At 39.9% G+C, this 22,514-nt stretch overlaps 1 protein-coding gene across 1 annotated transcript in view; it reads left to right on the forward strand.

Annotated features, from left to right (window-relative positions):
• CAMK4 (calcium/calmodulin dependent protein kinase IV) overlaps nt 1-22,514 on the forward strand; it is a 160,895-nt gene that overhangs the window by 123,755 nt on the left and 14,626 nt on the right. Inside the window, exons 6-8 of the mRNA XM_035310910.1 lie at nt 15,073-15,163; nt 16,673-16,747; nt 20,191-20,266. Coding sequence (XP_035166801.1) covers nt 15,073-15,163; nt 16,673-16,747; nt 20,191-20,266 — 242 coding nt within the window. The remainder of the gene's footprint in view (nt 1-15,072; nt 15,164-16,672; nt 16,748-20,190; nt 20,267-22,514) is intronic.

A 22,514-nucleotide genomic window follows, 5' to 3' on the forward strand; every position in this document is an offset into this window, starting at 1 on the left:
GCACAGAGGAGAATGTGAGCTGGTGCATGTTGCTGCTCTTGGTGATGGCATCCAGGTACAGGAGCAGTACAAGGAGGTGCGAGAAACCTGATCAGGAGGACATAGTCTGGCTAAAACAGTCAGCTCGATAGTAGAGAAGAGTGGTAGGCCCCCGAAGGACTGAGAAAATATAAATGACTTGTCTAGTTAGCCCCATAGGATGAAAAACAAGAAAGAAAAGGATAAAAAAGGTAACTGGTTTTAACATGTGGTAACAGAAGCAAAGATGGATTATAGACAATCTATTAGCAGATTTATGAGGGACAAGTAGAAGAATGTTAATTTCCCAAAATAAAAAATGTAAGCAAAAGGATGCATACAAACTAGAGACCTTGTCATAAATGAGACAGCACAGAAGCTCAGCCTCATATTCTTGCAGTTCTATCTTTGGTGTTTGACAGAAGGCTGAGAAAAACGCATGTGCCAGTTTTCTCTGAGCTTCACATATTGAAAGAAGTAATTTTCAGCAGTAACTTTCCTTTTAATCACTTCCTCAGAGCTCGGAGATCATTCTGCTCCACATTCCCCCTTGCAAGGGAGCTAGCAGCCCCTTAAATCATTCCCCTTTGACACGTTGCTAAAAGCCCTGAGCCCGGGCTGTTCTTGCCTGACAAAAGACATTCCTCATCTGAAATTCTTCCAGTACAGCTCTGAGCAGATGGGAAAGCCATTTCCCCTTCCTTGCTTACAGTATTTTGTATACTGCTGCCTCAGCTGAGCAGAGACAGTCCCTTAGTGGGATGTTAACCCTGACAGGCACTGAATTGAGATCAGTACTTAAATGAGGACGTAGCTGTAGTTTCCAGGTCACTGATGGAACAAAGTCCTCCTAGCTCACTGTTTTCCTTTTGGCCTTCCTGCTTCCAGTCCCCATGTCTTCCGCCAATCCCACATATTTTTTTTAATTTTTTTTATTTTTTTTCCAAAACAATACTCTCCTGGGTACTGATAATGCTCTCCTGTCCAACAAAACAAAGGTGCTCTAAATTTTTTGAAAGTTAGGAAACACCAAACGAGTGAAATTGCTAGAGAAAAATAATTCCTTCAGCATTCCTCAGCCTCATTTTTCTATTTTCACCACTGTCCTCTGCAGTGAGCTGCCTTCTATCCTCTTTGCATTTCTCCTACTTAGCCAACAGTGTACTTGGGTGGCCAAGAATGCCAACAGCACCCTGGCTTGTATCAGGAATAGTGTAGCCAGCAGGAGCAGGGAGGTGATCACCCCCCTCTACTCTGCTCTGGTGAGGCCTCACCTTGAGTACTGTGTTCAGCTTTGGGCCCCTCAGTACAAGAAGGACATTGAGGTCCTGGAGCAAGTCCAGAGAAGGACAACAAAACTGGTGAGGGGTCTGGAACACAAGTCCTGTGAGGAGCAGCTGAGGGAGCTGGGGTTTAGTCTGGAGAAGAGGAGGCTCAGAGGAGACCTTACTGCTCTGCTTAACTGCCTCACGGGAGGTTGTAGTGGTTTGGAGCTTGGTCCCAAGCAACAAACAAAACAAGAGGAAAGGCCTCAAGTTGAAATCCCCTTGATTCATCATTTACTCTGTAACAATAAATACACTTTATATCTCATAACAATTGTCAGATTAAATCACCAAAGATCAGAAAGTATGCTAATTATTCTGCAGGTAGTCTTTAGCTTGAGAATAAATTCAATCCTGTCCCTAATCTTTAAGCCTAAGTGCACTCTATTAAAAAGCAAAGTCTTAAATTAAAATAATTATATATACACATATATATAGCCACCATAATTTGTTTTTTACCTTATATAGTGTTTCATTCCTCAGAGCAAGAATAGAGATAACGCATGACTGAGTGATGGTTATTGCATTTAATTTTGGCTTTTTATATGAGAAGGCCTCAGCTCTCTTTGACAGTTACAGTGTTGGCTGTAGACTGATCAAGGCAAGAAAGATATTTGACTGATGACAGTAGTGTGTTATAAAGACCAAAACTAGCACAGGTGCTTTGCTTTCATTGAAGGTAACAGAAAAATTTCCACTGGTATCATATGATTCATTGCAGTTTGTCATGCGTGGCTGATGTTTTTCCCAGTTGTAAGTCCTAACTGAAGATTAATATTTCACAGTAGCCCATAATACATATATCTGAGCAAGTTTGCATCCCATCCTCCTCTGCCATGAGCAGCTTTTCTGACTACAGAGCCTGAGGCAGGCTCAGAGGCTGCAGCATGTTCACACACAGATTTTGTCTCTGCTTACTGCAGAAAGTTCTCATACTATAGGAGTTTATTAAGAATTATTGACATTTTCCTACAAAAATAGCCCCAGGGTCTGCAAATTGGATAAGGTTGCATTGGGAATACCATCTGTCCATGAATTAAAGTCAAAATACCAAGATTTTCTTTTTATTTCCGTAGCTGTGAGTATTGGAAGAATGTGTTACCAGTCACCATATTTTTCTTCCACTCAAATATTTTTAACAGATTTTTCTGAACCCTAAGAAGAGTATGGCACAGTAGCTGAGGAACAGAAATTTAACTTTTGTAGGCTCTTTTGGAGATCTCTATTTATAGTAGCAGAATTTGGGATTAAATGAAGGTAGATATGAAGACAGATACATGTAGAAACTCAGAAAAATAATATGGAAATACTTTTTTTTTCTGGAAAAAAAAAAAAAAAAAAAAAAGAGTTCTAGATAAATCTTACAATTATGTTTTTTATTATTGGTGGATCTCACCAAGGAGAGTGTTGGTGGCCTTTTGTACTTGAGACATCAATAATACGGCAAGTTTTCTTCATTACACAGAAATAAAATGTCCCACGTTGATCTGTTTCTGATCTTCCTGAAGACGGATGGGCTGGTGGCAAACTCACATTTACAGTCTGGCATTTCTCCAGGTGGCATGAGATATTTCAGAATTCCAGTCGAGCAGCATTAGGCATTCAGGGAAAAACAAATGCTGAATGACTTAATAAGGCTGTCACATTTCCAAGCAGAATCTGAATTGTTCTTTTGCATTCAGGAGCCTGCACAAATCATGTAATATTTATTTCCAGAAAACACATAATTATATTCATATGCAATCTGAGAGAGCTTTCCAAAGGAGCCAGTCACCTACATAATAGAGATATCCACAGCCTAATTGTCCTCACCGCCTCCTCTTTTTAGCAGATGAGAATTTCTTAGCTCCTTGTAGTTATGCTTTTTGCAGGCATAGGTCATTTTTAAGGCTTGAATTTTTTAAGATACATGATTTCTTCACAAACATTGTAGGTACTTTGTCATATATGGCAAAAATATTTGCTGTTAATGTCATCACATCACATGGATAAAAATTCAGGCTTGAAAACCTAGAATGGAAATGAATGTTATGAATTCCAGCTGCTTTGGGGATCCTAAATAACTGCCTACTAAGACTATTTTTTATATGGACAGGGTGCTGAGTGACCATGCTAGGGCTATAGAACACTTCTTTTCTGTCTTTAAGTGTACATTTTGTCTTGCAAAAGCACGAACAGGTCAGATAATTGGTACATCTAGTCTCTAAGGTGCACCTCAGGAGGGGAAGTTCCTGAGGTATGGGGGAGCTGCCAGAAAATACATACTGCTTTCCCTCCCTGTGTCAGAATAGAAGTATGCCAGTGTCCCTGTGCTGCAGGGCTGGGATCGGTCCGAGCTTGCTGCACTGCATCTTCAGGGTAACATCATAGTGCCTACGAGACTGAGGTGGGCCTTTGCGTTGCCCAGGGCCAGCCCGCACCTTGAGTGGATGAATAAATTGAAACACTGCTGTGCATGTGGCCCATGAGAGATGTGTGTTGAGAACTGTATTTTGTAAAGAGTCTACTTTTGTAAAAGTAAAAATAATAAGAATAGTAATAATAAAAAATCTTGGTTTTATGAGTATATGACCTAGGCTTTCCTTTCTTAAGTATAAAATCAACATCAGGCTTTTTCAGTGATGCTATCACATGTAGGCCAAACTTCACAATTCGAGGAATGCAGTACAATTAACACAAAACAGGTTCAACTTGGGTGTAAAAATGGAAATTTACATATGGAAATATAAGTCTTCATTAGCTACAATTATGTGGTAAAAAGGTTAAACTTTTTGTACGCGTAGTTCAGGGAGAGAGCTTCACAGATCAGCAAGAGAAATGTAACCATATTTCCTTGAAATGTTACCCTCAAAATACTTTGTAAATGTTTTGATTTACTTGCCAAAACACAGGTGTGAGAGGTGCTGTGCACTGCTGAGGTCAGTGCACCCATGGTGTAAAGCTCTCCAGTCTGGTCCTGCCAGCACCCCACTGTTTTGAGATCCCTGTGGGTGCTAAGCAATCAGCTGGAGACAGTGTCCATCAGTGAGGCCTTGCAGCAGCCTATACCCATGGCATCAGATCATTGCAGCGTTCCAAAGTGGCCAGATTCATGTTGCCTGTTGGGACTAATCCTTGGAGTGGCTAACTGTATCAAGGAGCTGGTTCTGTCAGCGCTCATCTACCCAGGACTGTTCTGAAAGTTTAATGGTGTAGACTAATGAGCTTTTGCACCCCGGAGCATTCCTTGGCATAGCTTAATTTATTAGTGTGATTGTACTACACAGGCAGGAAAAAATCACCTTATTCTTCAGAAGCAAGTGGTAAAGACTCCAAACTACCCATTTGTTACATTATTTTATGAAAAAACTCAGACACTTATAGTCGATTCATGAATCTTTTGAGTTTTCTTTCAGCTTAGTCTTAAAATAATTCCATCTCTAGTATCTTTTAAATGTTATTCATATTTTGAAATTAATTGAATTTCCTGCTTATTATGGATTCTTTTTCTTGTTTATAATATAACTGTAGATAAGTAAAAAATGTTGAAAAGAAAAAGTGATAGAAATGTTCCTTGTCTTCAGAGCTCTGTAAAAGCTCATCATGCTTTGGTGGGTTGTACATGGTGCTGTAAATGAAGCTGGTCAAGCAGAGAGGCTCTGTGAGTTGTGCAGAGCTTTGGAAGGAACAGCAGCTGGTATGAGGAGCAGAAATGCTACTCCTTAACATGTGTTTAGGGGAGGGAGTTGGTTTTTATTTTTTGTTTTTCATTTTCCTGTGGTTTTCACCTTTTTAGTAAGCCACCTGACAGAGGGCAGGCACATGGTGGGTGCCCAGTAGGTGAGGAGACTGCATGGGGGAAGCTCATCTGAGCAGGGGCTTCTGCTGCAGGAAGAGAAATTGCATCCTTGTCATCTGCACCCCAGTCATGCAGAAAAAAAAAAAAAAAAAAAAATAAAAAAAAAAAAAAAAAAAAGGAAGTTTGAGCAGAGGGGCTGAGTGAGGAAGAGTGCTAATATATGTTAATTCTTCACTGAATTCAGATAGTCTGCATGTGGGTGGCTTCTCTGCATGGATCTGAGACGAAGACACTGCAGCAAATCTGTTCTACCTACTCTGTTGCTGTGGCCTACTTACAGTTTAAGAGGAGAACTTTATGCCACTGCAAACAGTTAGCTCCCTGCACAGAGCTCATTTGTTTGGGACTTGTGTGGGAAGGTGTGTGCTTTATCCTCTCCTACATATGTTAGACTGTACAGAAACGGCTGTACGTGATTTGCTGCAATCACACCTGGTATAATGTTGTCATCCTTAAGGGTGCCTCACTCTTCTAAAAGCAGGAACATTAAAAAAAAAAAAAAAAAAAAAAAAAAAAAAACTGTTTCCAAATGTAAAAGAAAGTAGTTGTGGAGCTTACAGTTAAAATTTAATATAATCTAATTGCTGAATTAAAAAATTCCATCTGAGCTTTTTCATGCCTTTGGATTTAGTAGGCTAGCAATGAAAATTAAATGATTTGGATTTATGCATTTATACTAATGCATTTCTACATACTTCTTAGTAATACACAGATTTATAAACTGAATTAATAAATCAATTTAGTTGTGTTAATGCATGTTTGTATAAAGTACAAAGGCAAATATGCTTTGTTCTGCTAAAATAATATTCTGTTAAATGAGTTTCGCTAAACTAATTGGAGTTTTATGAAAATGTTTGGAAGTCAGTGTATCAAGTAGCAGACATAATGCTCTCTTCCAATTTCCCAGAATAACCTGTAAAAGCAAGACAAATGCAAAGAATAATCTTCCTCCAGGATGTTTGGGGAAGCTTTTATAATTTGATCCCTTTTATCATTTATCAAAAGACTCCATTTTATTGTTATCCAGGAAAGAAATCTCAGACTTCCTGAAAAATATCCAGAAAATAAATCAATATTCTTTTTTTTTTTTTTTTTTTTTTTTTTCCTTCTGCAAAGATAAAATGATCTGTTCATTTTGTTTCAGAGCTAATGTGACTAGTAAGGCTATAGTGGAAGAAGGAAAACTATGCTGTGTATATAACTTTATTTCACAATTTTACTACAGCAACCTCATTGATTCTTTGGAGCTACGTTCTGACAGTGTCACTGTTTTTAAATCTCTTTAAGCAATAATTCTCAGACTCTGCACCACTTAGGAAAAAAATCCGTGCATTTTGAAAATTTTGAAAAAAAAAAAAAAAAAAAAAAGTTATTATAGTCCTAAATAATTTGTTTATACGAGTCAAATAACAAATCAAATAAATGTACTTTTTCATAATCAGCATAAATCTCACGACCCAACTCCCATAGTCCAAGCATACAGGATTTGGGTCCAGTTCTGCATTCTAACTTATTTGCTGCCTGAAAGCAGCAAACAAGTGGAAGCATAGAGAGCAGCAAATGAGTGGAAGCATAGAAACAGGCCATCACTGTTTGTATTGCTGTTTTCAAATAGCCTGAATCAGCTGCGGCAGTGGAGTTTTACATGGTCTACAGTCAGGATAGCACAGTTTCAATGATAGAATGTGAGGTAGCCCCATTCCCATTTTGCATTTGTCACTCAGACATCTAAAACACAACTTGCATGTCACAACAGTTTTAAGGATGTGGAACCTGTGGTGTAGAAGGACCACAGCTTTTGCTCTACCGTACAGAGCAGGTCACATATCTTATTCTTGTACCAGCCTGTAATTTGTGTGTAATTATGGAATGTGTGAATTGTAAACCACTGGACACATGCAGAATACTGTAACAGGATATAGGTGCTTGCTAACTGTGACATTTTAGACTTGTCTTGAACCCCAAAAATCTTGTTATCAAAGCTGCATGTGGCTTGTTTTCTAGTCTACACCAATGTAGAGTGTGTGACTAAGTATAAATTTCGAATGCTGAGTACTTGGCTCTCTGTACTCTGTAAGATATGTGCTCTGTGATTATTTCAGACACCAATTACATGGAGACTGGCTTTGCTCTTCTATATGTTCAAAGTGATTAATAGAGAGCTCACTCACTTTCCTAGGAATAGAAAACAGGAGTGTATATTTTCTTCCTTCATGAATAATCCCTCTCTGCCCTGTTAGATCATTAAAAGGTTATTTAAACTTTCTCTTAACTGCTTCAGAAACTTTATCAATTAACCACGTCCCTATCAAATGATATATAGTGATAAATCAAACTAAATTACTATGCAGTAGCTCTCATTACACAATGGCACGCTACTGTAAGGGCTGCAGAAAGGGCTTAATTACAAGTCTAGACAGTCTTGAAAAGAGAGAAAAAAACATACTGTTTTCAGCCTGCTAAAGGTTTAGGGACTGTATTTATATCCAAAGATGTCCAATCAAAATTCTACCCACTGTTCCTTTCAGAACCCTGCAGGCTTGATCTCATAACAAGTTCAAAATGCAAGTCCTAAGGAGATCCTGTGTACTAATAAAAATGGTATAAATTTTCCCTTTGAAAACAGGAAACATGGTGCTCATGAATGTGGCAGTCACACTGTAGGCATGCTTGGCAGAAGTTCATTTGATGGTAACTCCGCTGGGTCGTGAAGAGAAGCCACAAAACCCTAAGGCTGTGAGGCTCACAGTCACTCTCGCAAGTGGAAGCATCAGTATTTTAGGCCCTTCTCCTTACTTGCAGACAGAAGGGAACTTGCAGTGCTGTCAGCAGCAGGCCTGTGCCCTGTGTGTGACAGAGTGCAGGACCCTGGGAGCATAGTAATGCAGTCAAGGGTCAGCTGATTTCTCATCACTCCATTTAAACGAAGGATGGTGCTCAGCCAGGAACTGTACATCCTGGAGTTAAACACAACCTGAAGTATATGGAAAGCAGAAAATAGGTCAGTTTTTTTTTAAGCTGGAGTTAGAAGCATAGCAGGAGTGTGAAGGATAAAACCAGAAAGGCTAGGGCAGAAAATGAGATGCATCTAGCAGGAGATAAGAAGGCTAGCAAAATCAGTCATTCTCATAAGAAGAAATCCAGGTGAAGGAGACATGATGAAAGGAGGAGTGGAGGAGTGTTTTTTTTTTTATTATTATTATTCATTTAATTAAAAGTTTAGCTATTACTAGATGCTTAGCACAATTAACACCAGTGACAGAGTCGTAAAATATAAGCCTAGAATAAGAAAAGACTAGCTTAGAGATCCTTCAAGTCATTTAGACCTTTTTTAATTGGCTGCACCTGGTGACCTCCTTAGTACAATCTTTAAAGAATGAGCTTCTTGAGTCTGAAAGAGATTAAATGGTTAACCATTATTTCTCCTAGAGGAGAGGCAGAGAACCATATTTAGGTAGTACACATTTCAAGAGGAAGGAAGGGAGGAATTATAGGCCAGTTGGCTTGGTTCTACTTCCCGGAAAATAATCCATGGTAAATAATGAACCAAGTAATATTAGGCCCCTGAGAAATAACAAAACATGGAGATCATCAGTAACACAAGTTTCTTCTTAGGATCGAGTCATGCCTTTCTTGGGATCAAGTCATGCCAGATTAGTCTAATTTTTTCTCAAGCAGTGTAAGAGGCATTATTAATAGGGGAGGAACAAGAGATATCATGCAACAAGAGATACAAGAGATATCGTATGGAACAAGAGATAACATGAGTAAAGCTTTTGGTACTTTTTTCACCTGCCAGTCTCAGAGTAAATTAGGGAAATGTGGTCACAATTCTGTGATTTGAATCTGGATGGAGTTTAGACTGGCTACATGTACCGACGGAGTGCTAACAGTGTATCTAGAGATACAAGAGCAGAATTGCAAGAAAAAATCTTCTTGGGTTTGCCTCTTTCACTGCTTTTGTTGGCAGTCCTGGATGACAGAACATAAAGTACACTGATGAAAATTTTGAACAACATAAAATTGGGAAAGGCTGCAAGTATGTTGGAAAGTAGGATTCAAATAAATAAATAAATAAATAACTTTAGTAAAATTCAATGTCCCTTCTGTACTGCCAGTGACAAAATTGTACCTGAACTTGACTAGTCAACAGTAAAAACCTAAGAGTGTGATTAAAACAGAAAGGACCAGAAGGTTACACTGGATCAGAAGGCAAAGAAGAGTGGGATATGCTGCAGAAAAAGGCAAACTGTTACGAGTACATCCTGTAAAATTTGTCAGGCCACAAATGGAAAACATATTTACATTTTGAACATATTGATGCAAATCAATACAGCCTGGAGAAGAGCAACAAGAAGGATCATGAGCCTAGAAAAGATGGTCTGTAAGAAAAGACTAAGTCTTTTAGTCTTATGAGGGAAGACTGATCTTGTGCATGCTAAGTACACAAAAGACCTTTGGAAAAAAAATGGGGGGGAGGGCTGGGGGGGAGGACATGTGCCTTCTTCATTTATGGTATGTAAGAAACAAAGTAATGTGCTTCATCTGCTCCCATTGCGATCCAGATAAGACACAGGTCAAGATAGCACAGCCTTGAAATAAATTGCTCGGGGAGGTTGCAGAGTCACTGGTATCAGAGATCTTTAAGTATAAATTGGTCAAACAACTGTTGCAGATGCAATTCATTCTGTCTAGGAGCATGGAGTGGAGTAGATGATTCAGGTTGATTTCAGCCCTATTTTTATACAGTTCTCTGTTATAGGTACCATAACTAAAACTAAGAAAAAAGGCCAGAATTTTAAGCAGTCTTCATTCATCCTTTTGTCATAAAATCCTTAAAGTTAGATAGGAACCTTAATTATTAAAGGATTAAACAAACAGAAAACGAAACTCTCATGGACCAATTAGAAAGAAACTTTTGAAAAGGGAAGAAAGGAAAAAAAAAATTTCTTCTGTAGTCACAATTAGAGTCACGGCAGTTAAGACTCAAGAGCTGCTGTTGTATGCCATGGGAATACAGGCCAAGGTGAAGGCTGCCTTTATTTAAACTGGTGATTATTTTAGAAAAGTCTCTGTGTACTGTTCCTAACTAGTGTCTTGCTGAGTCTCTCCTCAAGTTTTTTCAAAGAGTAGTAAGACTATCACACTCAATTTTGCTAGAATACATTTGTCCCTGATTATTTGAGATTCTATACAGTGACAAAGCAGTAGCCTACTGCGTGCCTGAAGCATATACGGTTCACCTGCCTGGCCAACTTATATCTCCTTGTCTTCAGAGGATGTGCAAGGCCCTGTGTTTAGCAAATATAGTTTTGTCACTATGTATTTTATTTCATTTAATTTGCATTTACATTCACTCATTTAATATACACGGACACACTGTTCCAGGTCCCTGTTGTTTCTAGTTTCCATTTTCTTTTTTCCCGTTCATTTTCGTTCACTAAGTGGAGCAGCCATTCCTTATAAGGAATGTTCCTTAAAATCAGTACCGCCTTGCAAGTGCCTTTGCTGCTAAAAAAAGAAAGAAAGAGAGAAACAGGTACAGGTACATGAGTATGTGAGAAAGCACTGTGCCATTGGCCAATTCAGCTGATCTGATGAAACCACCATACATGGAGAAGACTTCTTCCACAAGGCTTCTTCCACAGGTCTTGCTCTGATATCCTGTGGTGGCCTCTCTTCCATCTACATCTCATCAGGCCAGACCAAAGGCTGTTGTTCTATCAGTAAATATAACATTTGATACATAGATGTTACGGGACATAACCAGATTTAAATATACCCATGTAATGTTGCCATGGAAATATAACACTATGAAGTAAAAATAAATTTTCTGTATCCACCTTATTTCACTAACACAAATAAACAAAGCTGCAATCAGACAACTGCTATGCCCATATTTTCTTCTGGTGTATTACCTACTGAAAAATGGAAGAAAGTGAAAACAGGACTTTTTTAGCTACTAAAAGAATCTCTCTTCATGTTATAATCACATTTTACATGCATGCTATGCTAAATTATTGTACAGCACTCTGCAGCTAAAAACTCTTTCATCCATCCATAGAATGCAAATGTTTCATGTTTCATTTGCATTTTACAGGTGGGGAAAATTATGTAACTCAGCAAAGCCTAGATCATAAAGAGAGTATCACCTCTTCTGACTAGATACATAGGCCATGATCTTCACTTTTAATCATGTTATTTAGCCATTGAGAGACATAACATTTAAACAGTAGAGCATGGGTTAACTATTCTTCCAGTATGAGAATGTGTAATGCCCAAAGCTATACTCTGAAGTGGGAGACAGAAACAATTGTCTTTGAACTTACGCTGCAGAGGCACTGCCAGTAAAGGAAAGTTCTATCCATTAAAATCAGTATGTGAGAAATAAAGTGAAGAGAAATCAAAATAAAGCATATATAAAATGAAATAGGTGCTATACAAAGAAAATTATGCTAATTTAACTAAATCAATTTCTAATTAGACAATAAAAAATCAGTAAAAACTTCTAGAAAACAGTAAAACTCAAAATACCGTTCACTTTCATTAAAGGCAATGTAATTACCAAGTAGTCTTCAATACCAGGAATACCACTGTGTTATGTGGTGAGCAGAGCTGGTGGCTGTACTCTCTTCACTTTGCCTATTGGGACTGGTGAAAACTAGCAAACAAGGCCCAGGGTCCAACTATCAGCCTGACCTTGACTAGGTTTGGATAACGTCAGGTTGATGGTTGGACACATCGCTTCAATACCTAAAGGGATAGGGAATCTGCCACCTCCCTGAGGAGCCTGACCACCCTCTCTGTGAAGAAATTCTTCCAAACATCCAATCTAAACCCTTCCTTGAACAACTTGAGACCATTTCCTCCCTTTTTATCAGTTTTCAAGCAAGAAAAAAGACTGACACCCTCCTTGCTTCAACCTTCTTTCAGGTAGTTATAGGGAAGGATGATGTCTCTCCTTAGCCTCCTTTTCTCCAGTCTAGACTACCTCAGTTCCCTCAACTGCTCCTCATAAGTCTTGTCTTCTCATCCCCTCATCAGCTTTTTTGTTCTTTGCACACAAATGGAAAGGGGAAAAGTAAGGTTACTGCCTGGTCTGGAGACCTTCAGTAAAAAGGCTGTTGGGAGTCAGCTACATTTTAAAGAACTCCAGTGAGAAACCTCTCACCTCCATAAGGATAGCCGATACTTTTGTGTTGTTGAAGAATGGGCTTTCTTCATCAGTGAGAATACTGTGTTGTTGTTGTTATTGCTGTCTATTTGGCCCTTTTTCCATTGCTTCACAATGTAACTGTTGACTCTATAGGCTCACCTCAACAAAATTTGACAGAAGGCTAGGTCTGAAAGACGCAAGATGCCAACAAGATGTCTGTTAAACATAAGACTTGGCAGCTTGAGGCAACCACATCCGTATGCAGTACTTCTGCCAGTAGCTGAGAGACAGCGGCAGGCTGGTGAGCCAGCATACCTGTGGGTCTTGGCTAGTCTGAGAACCTCATCCTGTGCCCAAATATGAAGTCAAGCAAAAGAAACTATGGAAGAGAGAGGACAAAACAGAGGGGACTGAGATCAGGGATTGTAGTAACCATGATAGGATCTACATTTCCACATGCAGAGGGCAGAGGAGGTGAGGGTATTACTGGGGAGGTGGAGGAGGGGATGGGAGGGAGCAGTAGGTCTGGGTTGGGATGTTGGGAGATAAAGTGAGGTGTGGTGGAGGGGACAGAGAGAGCCTTGAATGTAGCGAGACATTGATTGGGTTATTGTGGGAATTCACACATCTGTTGCACTCCCACCTGCATTCTGTGAGTTTTCTTCATATGGTGGGCTGGATAGGGGAGGTGATTTTCCTTACGGATCTTACAGATGTAAAATGAAAAGGAGTTCACGCTGCAAATTCAGTACAAATCTGTCAAGAAATCAGTAAGTCATGAAATGCAAACGCAGTTAGCAGGCATAGTTGTTTGCAGTTATTGAAGTGTGTGAGAAGGAATCCTGTGAGCCTGTCTCACTGACTTAACACAGGAAAAGTTGGTCAGCTTTTCCACTGCTTTTCCCAAATTTCACTCTCACAAAAATGGACTTTTTAGAAGAGAAGAAAATTTTGATGTTTTCAGCCTCAAACCATAAAATGTTTTTAAGTTACAGGCATGGGTAAAAAATGACCTGCTAAAAGACTTTCTGCAAACTTGGCTGGATAATTTCTCTGCACAAATTTGGTCTAAACTATTCCATGTGAAAGAGTTGGAAGTGTCTGCTTTCCACTGAGTGGTTGCAAAATATCTGTTCCTTCTCACTCCCTACAGCGTCAGCTAAACTGATTTGCAGTGTGTGAACACAGATCAGTGGACAGAAATCTTTCTGTCCACTCCAGTAGAGCACACTCCTTGTTTCTATTACTACTACATGTAAGACACATTAGTGGTATAAACTGTGGTAGCCTCTTTGTTGCAGTTATGTCCTCACTGGAAGATAAAGATGTATTTTTATCCAGGTTAGATGTGATTATGTGTATCCATGCAGATATGACCACAATAAATGATGTAGCAGAGTGCAATCCATCAGTTTTGTATAACTAATTAGACATCTCATTGTAGAAAACACAGCTAGGACAAGCACTTAGATCTCACTGCGAAGTAAATTATAGTCTTCAGCTTATCTCCACTAGCAACATCATGATAAATACTTATCCTTTAGGATTTTAGAGGAAGTCAATAAAATATATTTATTGCACTGTAAGAAATACACACTTAAAAAGCATTCAATGTCAGTAAAACAATGCTTAGGGAAAGAGCTATATATTTATACTTAATGTTATTTAATCACTGGCAACTTTGCAAACTTTTAATGCACAGTGAAGAGTTTGTCTCAGATGCTAACTCAAGTGAATGCTGTAACTGTACTTTCCAGGCAGATGTTCAAAAACTTGCTATTTACTGCATAGTAGTGCACACACTATATTTTTTTTTTTCAATACTGAAAACACATCTGAGAGGTTCTACTAAAATGTAGACCAGGAAGTTTTCAAATAAAATAGATACTCTGATTTTTCCATTGAGAATCATATTTCCAAGGTTTTAGAGATTTCTGCTGGAGAAAGAAAATAAGAAAGGGAAGAAAATCAAGAAATGCAGAATTTGTTTCACTAGTTTATCATTTTTATGCCTTTTTCACTGTTTATCCCTAGCAATGTAGAAAGTGCCCATAGATATGCCAGAAGTGCTTCTTTCTGTTACGGCAAGGCAAGGACAACATCTTTACAGGAATTTAGTGAAGATTTGGAAGTTCACATGTACTGTACAAGTTTCACCAAGACAGCTGGAAATCTGTGTACCTACAACTGTGTGGTATTAAAACCTTCTGGAAGTCTTGGTCAAGGGACCCTAAGGATTTTATAGTTGACAGAGTACACATGCTACATTTTTTTCCTTTCAAAGTTGTCTATTTAATAGCCTAATAGTTGTATGACTATTTTTTATCTCTTAGATTGTTTTAATATGCAGAAGCTGCCTTTCTCTGAGGCAGACTTCTGCATGTCAGCATCTATTCGATTACTTCCTAGAGGTTACCACTGTGTTAAAAAGTCAGTAATACTTTCTGAGAAGCTTTTCTTCTCAAAAGGACATGATGCCATCTTTGCCTTTCAAATTTTTGTTTTCCTATCCAGATCTCAATATGTATCTAAGGATTCTGTGTTGAGCTGGTTTGCAGAAAAAAAAAAAAAAAAAAAAAAAAAAAAAAAAAAAGCTGATGAAAGGTAGTTAACTGACTCTGTGTCTCATAGGTAGCAGCCAATGAACTGCTGCTATAGATTATTAGGAAGTTGTTAACTCGTACTTGACCGTCATCTTACACTGAGGTAAATGTTTTGACATTTTCTCTTCATAGTACCTGCATGCAAATGGAATTGTGCACCGTGACTTGAAGCCAGAAAATCTACTCTATGCAACACCAGCACCAGATGCACCACTGAAAATTGGTAAGCACCACTACATAGTTGCTTCCCTAATTCCTTTGTACCAGTACTGTGTGCTGACTCTATATACTTCTCACTGCTACTTTATTCTAATCTAATGCTAATACTCAGGTGAACAGCATATTTCTTCGGCAGCAGTGTGGTTGTGCGTGGTGTTTTAAAAACAAACACAAAGCTAGCCTGGAAAATTTACAGCTAAATCATGCAGAAAGAGGCAGCTGATAGAGGGTGGGAGGAACAAGATGGGTCATGAGATTAGCATACAGTTGTGTGCACCACTTCTCTCTTTCTATTTTGTTAAACTAGCATTTTAAAGGAAAAGATTCACTGAGGGATGAGAAGATGGAGGTGAGGTCAGGCTCTCCTGAGCAAGGACGTATTATGCCACTTGCCTAGGGCCTGACCTCCAAAGCTAGGTATGCCCAGCTCTTCTTGGAGCAAAGAGGAGCTCTGAAGAAGCCTGCTGGTGTGGTGTGGTATGCAGTGGTGTGGTATGATGCTGTGTTGTACTGTGCTGTGCTGTTCTGCGTTGTGCTGTGCTGTGTCCAGCCATGGGCAGCTCCTGGACTAGATCATACAAACAGAGCAGTGAAGTACTCACTGGTGGAAATAGGGCTGTGGCAGTTCAGATGCATTAAGCTGGAAAATGACTGATTTGTACATAGTAGAAGAAAAATCACAAAACCCCTGAGCCTCCTGCTCTCATCTTCTGAAAGAAACAGAACTCTGCCAGGTGATACTCCAAGTGTGCAGTGTTCCTGAGCTGCAATCAGTTTAGAAATACCGCCTTGTGCTGCCTTGCCAGGGAGCATGTGAGCATGCAAGGGGTGAAAGTGTTGCCATGTTCATTGTGCCTGTGTTCATCATGGGTTTCAAGGATCCAGATTTGCGAGAACTATTTGCAAGCACTTTTATTATACACATTTCTAGGAAAGTCTTGCATCTCATGATGATAGTATCCTGATTTACATTCTGTCCTGATTCTTATCTTTCCTGGAAAGGCTCTAATAATGTAATAGTTTAATGCAGCCTTGGTGTGATGGCCAGAGTAGTGTAAGGCCTTCTGTAGCATTCGCCCAAAGAAGAGGAACACACCTAGGGATGCCCTCACCTCCATTCTCAGCTCTCCTTCTCTCTTCTGCCCCAGCTGCCAGCCTGTACCCAGCATTGCTACCATACTAGTGAGTGGCAAATTAGGTAAAATTGGAATGATCCAAAGGTACAGCTCTTTAAAATGCATTTCTGTATCACTGATTGTACACCTTCAGGCATCTCATTGCATTGGCTGTATGCAGTCTTCAGGAAAAACAAGATATATTTGAGTCAGTCAGCAGCCAAGAAAACTCATTTGCACAGACAAGTTTTACTTCTGGGTTGCAGTCTGGGTAGATCCCTTAAATTGACCCGCATCTCTGGGAATGACAGTACTGTACATTTAACTATATATACAAGGTTAGAAAAGTGATTTTACAAGGAGGTGAAAATGCTAACATTTATAAAAAATCTTAACAGCTGATTTTGGACTTTCCAAGATTGTAGAAGATCAGGTGACCATGAAGACAGTGTGTGGAACTCCAGGGTACTGTGGTATGTTGCTTTGTTATTTACATGATGCTGGATTTAATGTGAGGATGTTACATTTTTTCTTTCCAGCCCGCCTTCAAAGGAGAGGTATTCATATGGGCCAGCTTAATCAAATCCACTAAGCTTAATAAAAACATATGTTTTGGTGCAAGTCCATTATTTGCATGGGAATAAGTCCAACCATCATAAAAATACTGAAATTACTAAAATAATACTGAAGAGGCATTAGCAGAAATTTGGGGTATGGAAGGCTTAATGGAAACCTCTAAAAATGTATAGACAATTACAAATATTTGAATATTAATTATGGTGAATTTATCTTAATACTTTTTTAACACAGAAGAAATACAATTATTCTTTATAGTATGCTCATAATTTAACCCCCTAAATCCAAAGCATTTAAGCAAATACATGGTTTTAAATGCACGCTTTACTTAGAGTGTTCTGGTCCATGCTGGAATGGGACCGGTATAACAGAGGACTACAGGTGTAGTATCAGTGCTGAAAGGAGCCTTGCAGGCTGTCCAGCAGCAGTCAGCAGTGCATCCTGTGTGCCCTGCTGGGCTCCCAGTTCAGCATCCTTATGCACAGCTGCATATGTGGTGGGGAAGAGAGGAGAAGTTCACCTGGACTCCTGAAGCCACCAAATGCACTGCCAGAACATGCAAGAGAAGGACACCCCAGGCAAAAGGGGTTTGCTGCTGCCTCTGCACACTGCTCACCCTTCACTGCAAGGCAATTATGATAAGGCTTTTTCACACATAAGAGTGAGCCCTCAGAGTAGTGATGGTTTGGTGTGAGGGTTGAGGCTGAATGGCTGTGTTGCGGAGTGGTGAAAGGAGCTTTGTGCCTGCAGACATGGATCTGCAATCGCTGCTTCATGACCTGAGTTAACTGACCCTGCAGAATTCCTGGTGTTTGGAAGATAGTAATAAAGCATTACTTCCACAAATGGAGGAAACCCAGGTGTGATACTGTTGAAATGCCAAATTAAACTATGAATAATTGATAGCCACAGGCTGCCAACTCCCACATCCTGCCCACCCTACTATCAGCAGCCTCTCCAGGAAGGACACAGCAAGAAAAACATACAGCTGGAGAGCGGATTCTTTGGCATCAAGACTTAGCAGTCCATAGTCTGCAACAAGCAAAGGGATGCAGAAGACTGAAAGAAAGAAGATGGTCACAAAGAACTTAACTTGTTGAGACATTGTCCTTTGAAAGAACTTAACAAGAAGGGCATAGGTGATTGCTTACAGTAACACAGGAAAACAAGCCAATGCAGGGCAGTGGTTCACATTCAGTCTGTTACAGCCAACATCTAACCAGCAATACCTCAGTGCAATCCATTTGCCAAAAGCAAACTTTTGCAAGTACAAAAAAAAAAAACATACAGCTCTGTAATCAGTCTAGACATCAGGACAGACCTGGACGGATAGATGATAGACAGATAGGTAGATAGACAGATGAATAGGTAGATAGGTAGATAGATAGACAGATAGATAGATAGATAGATAGATAGATAGATAGATAGATAGATAGATATTAGATAGATAGATTTTTGGGGGGTCTGTTTGTGGCAATTTTACAGTGGAAAGAGGAGGAAAGTTAAAGAAGAGCTGTGTCTTCTGCCCTTATCCTGATCAAGAAGACATCCCAAGAAACATTGTTTGCTTTAGAAGAAACATTTCAACCATCAAACAGAAAAACTGTCCTTTCTAGTTCATAGCACCCCATCTGGCACTAGCAAATATGGCAGAGGGAACGCTGAGTGACACCTCTTTTCTTGGTCCCTCTGCATGTCATTCTCTAAGCTCATTGGCTGCCTTGCCTCTAGGCTGTTCTGTTAACTACTGGTTGATCTGAGTTCAGACGCATTGGGACCTGGTATCCCTCCTCAAATATATCCCCTCTCTGCTCACCACCTGACCTGACAAAAGAATGAAGAGGCAGGGAAGGTCTGTGCTGAGAATGCCAAGCACTTGTCCAGCTCCCAGGTGTGCAAGTACTATATGGCAAAACTTGGCGAATAATGTCCTTTGCTTCCTGTATTAATGACTTGTAAAAATGCTTAGTATGTTCCTAGTGTGATAAACCTTTCAGGTAGGTTGAAGAAGTCTGAGCCAGCTGCCCAGAGGCCCTTGGGGAGTCATGTGTGCTCCAAATAATGTCCTGCACTGGGGAACCTCGCTCCATGGGGATGTTGCAGCACACAGATATAATGTTTGCTGTGAATAAGACCTGCAGATACTTGGAAGGATGGCTCAGCAGTATCATTTTGATTATTTTTTTCCAACACTAGTTGACTATGACTTTTCTGTGGCCAAAAGGTAAGGGAGGGAAGAGTCCTGGCTCCCCTGGTGTCAAGTGCTGGTGATTCCATTTCCTACATGGATCTCCTCTGACATTGCTATCCTGCCACCCCAGGCACATAGCCCAGGGAGCTGGCCCAGGTCAGAGACCTCTCTGGAGGCTGCTTGGAGCAGCCTGGGGGCGCGAGGTGCTCAGGGTGGGCACATCACAGTTTGAGTGTGCAGAAGTGCACATTTTTGGTCACACAGGGCAGCAGCAGCAGCTACTGTCTGCAGGGTGAGCCAGGCTGCTCAGCTTACCTCAAGGTGGGACTGTCAAGCTACTCAGACAAAGGTTGACTCTAGCGTTTTAGAGCTACAGTCCCCCAAGACCATTCCTTTCCGCCTTCTCTGCCCTGCAGGAGGAGTAGTTACCTGAACTGGTCTTGTCTTTCCTCGGGGAGCTGAGGAGCTTGGAGCTAAGAAAAGGCACATTTCTGAGGCAGTAGTACCTGTAGTCCCTCAGCTGCAGACAGAGGGATGCAGTCCTCAATTTCCTTGTAATGCAGTAGAGTTTACAAACAGAATTAAAGTGTGGGACCACAGTTAAAAAAAAAAATAAAAGTGAAGACTGGGGAAGGAAGGGGCAGGCTGTGGGAAGAATAAAGGAAAATCTGGATGTGGTCAGAATGGTGATTTGGAACAAAATATGCCTACAGTGTTACACATCGTCATTAGATATATTCATACAATTAAAATACCAAAAATAAAACCCCAATGAACTACCAAGTACACCAAATACCAAAGTAAGAATACCACCTCCTTTGCTACATTGCATTTCCAGTGCTGGTGTGGCTATCCCTTTTACTTGTGGAAATCTAACCTAAAAAGCCATCTGACACCAAAGTTCACCTGTCACTTTGCACTTTATTCTTGCCATGCTTGGACTTCACTTCTGTTGCTTTATACTTAGTGGAGGGAATCAGTTCCCTAATTAAGGACCTAAAGGAGCAGGCCCTGAAAATGATAATGATAATCATAATGACGATCTCTTTCAAAGATTCCTGTAAGCATGCACATAGTTTATGTTGACTTTTTTACTGTTATTTCTGCATTCAAGTTTCATCTTATTGACAAGACTTTTATCGTCTGCAGCACCAGAGATACTACGAGGATGTGCCTATGGCCCTGAGGTGGACATGTGGTCTCTGGGGATTATCACCTACATCCTGTAAGTGCAGGCAGTGCCGTGGGCTGGTATGCAGCTGGTTCCTTTGGTTTAAAATACAGCAACTGCATTTTTTATGGCATTATGTATGGGATGTGCTGCTGGAAAACAAAAAGATGCTGAACTTGAGTTGTGATGTTCCTAATGTTGTTTAAGGAAGTCAAAGGCTAAAGGAGCGTGGCAAAATACACAGGTGATGTATTTGATGAATATAACACTTTTTCATGAATAGCAGCAAGGTCTGTGCAGAATCGTACTGTTAATGTGAATGAACTGCAGTGAAGATGCTGAAAGCAAAGGAAAAAAATACAAATGTCAGTAAGTGTTGTACATTTTTTCCTCTTTAACAGAAACTATGAAAGGTACCGTTATTCTAAGTAACTTCTCAACTTCAGACTGGGCAAAGAGAAGCTAAGGTGCATGCAGTAGTTTTGCAGTGCCTCTGAATATTGCCAAAGACACATTCCTCTGTGTCAGCCACGTATGCTGCAGCAGCTTTTGGCTTCAGTCTCAGTGCTGCAGTCACAGGCTCGGCCCCATCATAGCCAGGAGGCAGGGGACAGCCCTGGACCTTGTCTGATCAGTAAAATGATTAATGATGAAAAAGAAATGTTCCACCTCTTACAAAATATCCAGAGATTCAGCTGAAAAAGGGCTGTGAGCAATGCAGGCCATACATAAAGAGCTGAAATTCCAGCTGTAGACCAAAATTTTCAAAGAGTTGTGTCTAAAGATAAGCACTTACGGCTGCATTTTAATATGGCTAGTCCTAATTCAGCTGGAAAGCATTGCAATTATTTTATTGCATCAATGGAATCTTTCAAAGAAAGAGTTTTGAGAAGGGAAAATTGTGTCCATTGTACTGACACTTCTCTTTATGGGAGAATAAATAACTTCACTTATTCCATTGCCAACATGGATGCTAAACTGGCTTGTTGTATATGATACTTGTGGGATGCCTTTTGTAGGAAGAAAACAGAAATTTGCAGATATACATTAAAAATACATAAGGTTTTGTATATTTAGGCTTATTTTTTTTTCCTCCTTCTAGAATTCACTATCTGTCCAGCAAGTACAGTGCACAATAGTACAAATATTTTGCTTCTGTCTTTTGGAAAAACACAATTATATTTTTTAGGGTTTATAGTAAAAGTACATCTGATGGTATATAAACAATCTATATGGAAATACTAGAAAACATCTTCTGTACATCAGCTTCAAATAATTCATGGACCTTCCTTTGTGTCCCTTTAAATAATTGGATTCAGTATTCCTACAATATGCCAGAAAATACATGCATATAATAATGATGAGTTTTGGAGGCCATGGTTTCCATTCTTGTCATGGTTTTGTTGCAATTGTGTTAACTGTTCCTTTAAAGATGTGAATCTTTGTTCACAGACTTGGTTCAAGTCTGTAGAGGATCACGTCTCAAATACTTCCTGCTCTTACACCCAGTGTCCTGATAGTGCCAGCTTGGGTACCATCCCACTTACACTTTTATTTCAGCTCATATAGTTAATTTGTATAAAATTCCAAGGCTGAGTTTGGTGGGAGAGTGGGTCATTTGTGCAGGCAATCATATCTCATCAGCTCTAGTGGCCCACACAAAAGAGATGGAGAGATTTGAGGTTTGCCACACAGCTGTCACTGAGATGGGAGCGGTGCCTTTTGTTGTCCCTTTGCAAGGATGTATGAATTAAGGCATAGGCTTGCCTAGCTATTGAGCAATTGATGAATAGCTTTTCTGCTTGAAGCTGAGATCCTTCTTTAAGCAGAACTTGCTTCTAAGTGTAGTCAAGCACCAACTGAGAACATATAGCAAATTCTTATTTAATATAGAGAGTGGTATTTGCTCTGTGCAGCCTTTCTAAATCTTTCAGTTGTTCAGGACATGCTCCCAAGCCACATTAAACTTCTGCACTGGTGTACAGAAGCATGTGAGCTCCTGCTGTGGGTGGGACTCTGCCAGGACAGATACTTCTGTCCTTCTACCTCGTGGTCTTCTCCTCATCCTGCACCACTGAAATCCTATTTGACCTACAGGAACAAGCCAGACCAAAAAAAAACAAAACAAAACAAAACAAAAAACTACCAGTCTGTTGCACCTGACCATCTCTTCCATTTAGCCAGGGAATGCAAAGCTTTGCAGGTCAACTTTTCTAATAGGTTAGAACCTGAGACCAGACAGGCAGGCACCGGAACAGCAACTAATTTATTAATCCTGCAGCCTAGAGGACAATGTTGCATG

Source organism: Oxyura jamaicensis, chromosome Z, assembly GCF_011077185.1.
Source record: "Oxyura jamaicensis isolate SHBP4307 breed ruddy duck chromosome Z, BPBGC_Ojam_1.0, whole genome shotgun sequence".
NCBI classification, from domain to species: Eukaryota; Metazoa; Chordata; class Aves; order Anseriformes; family Anatidae; genus Oxyura; species Oxyura jamaicensis.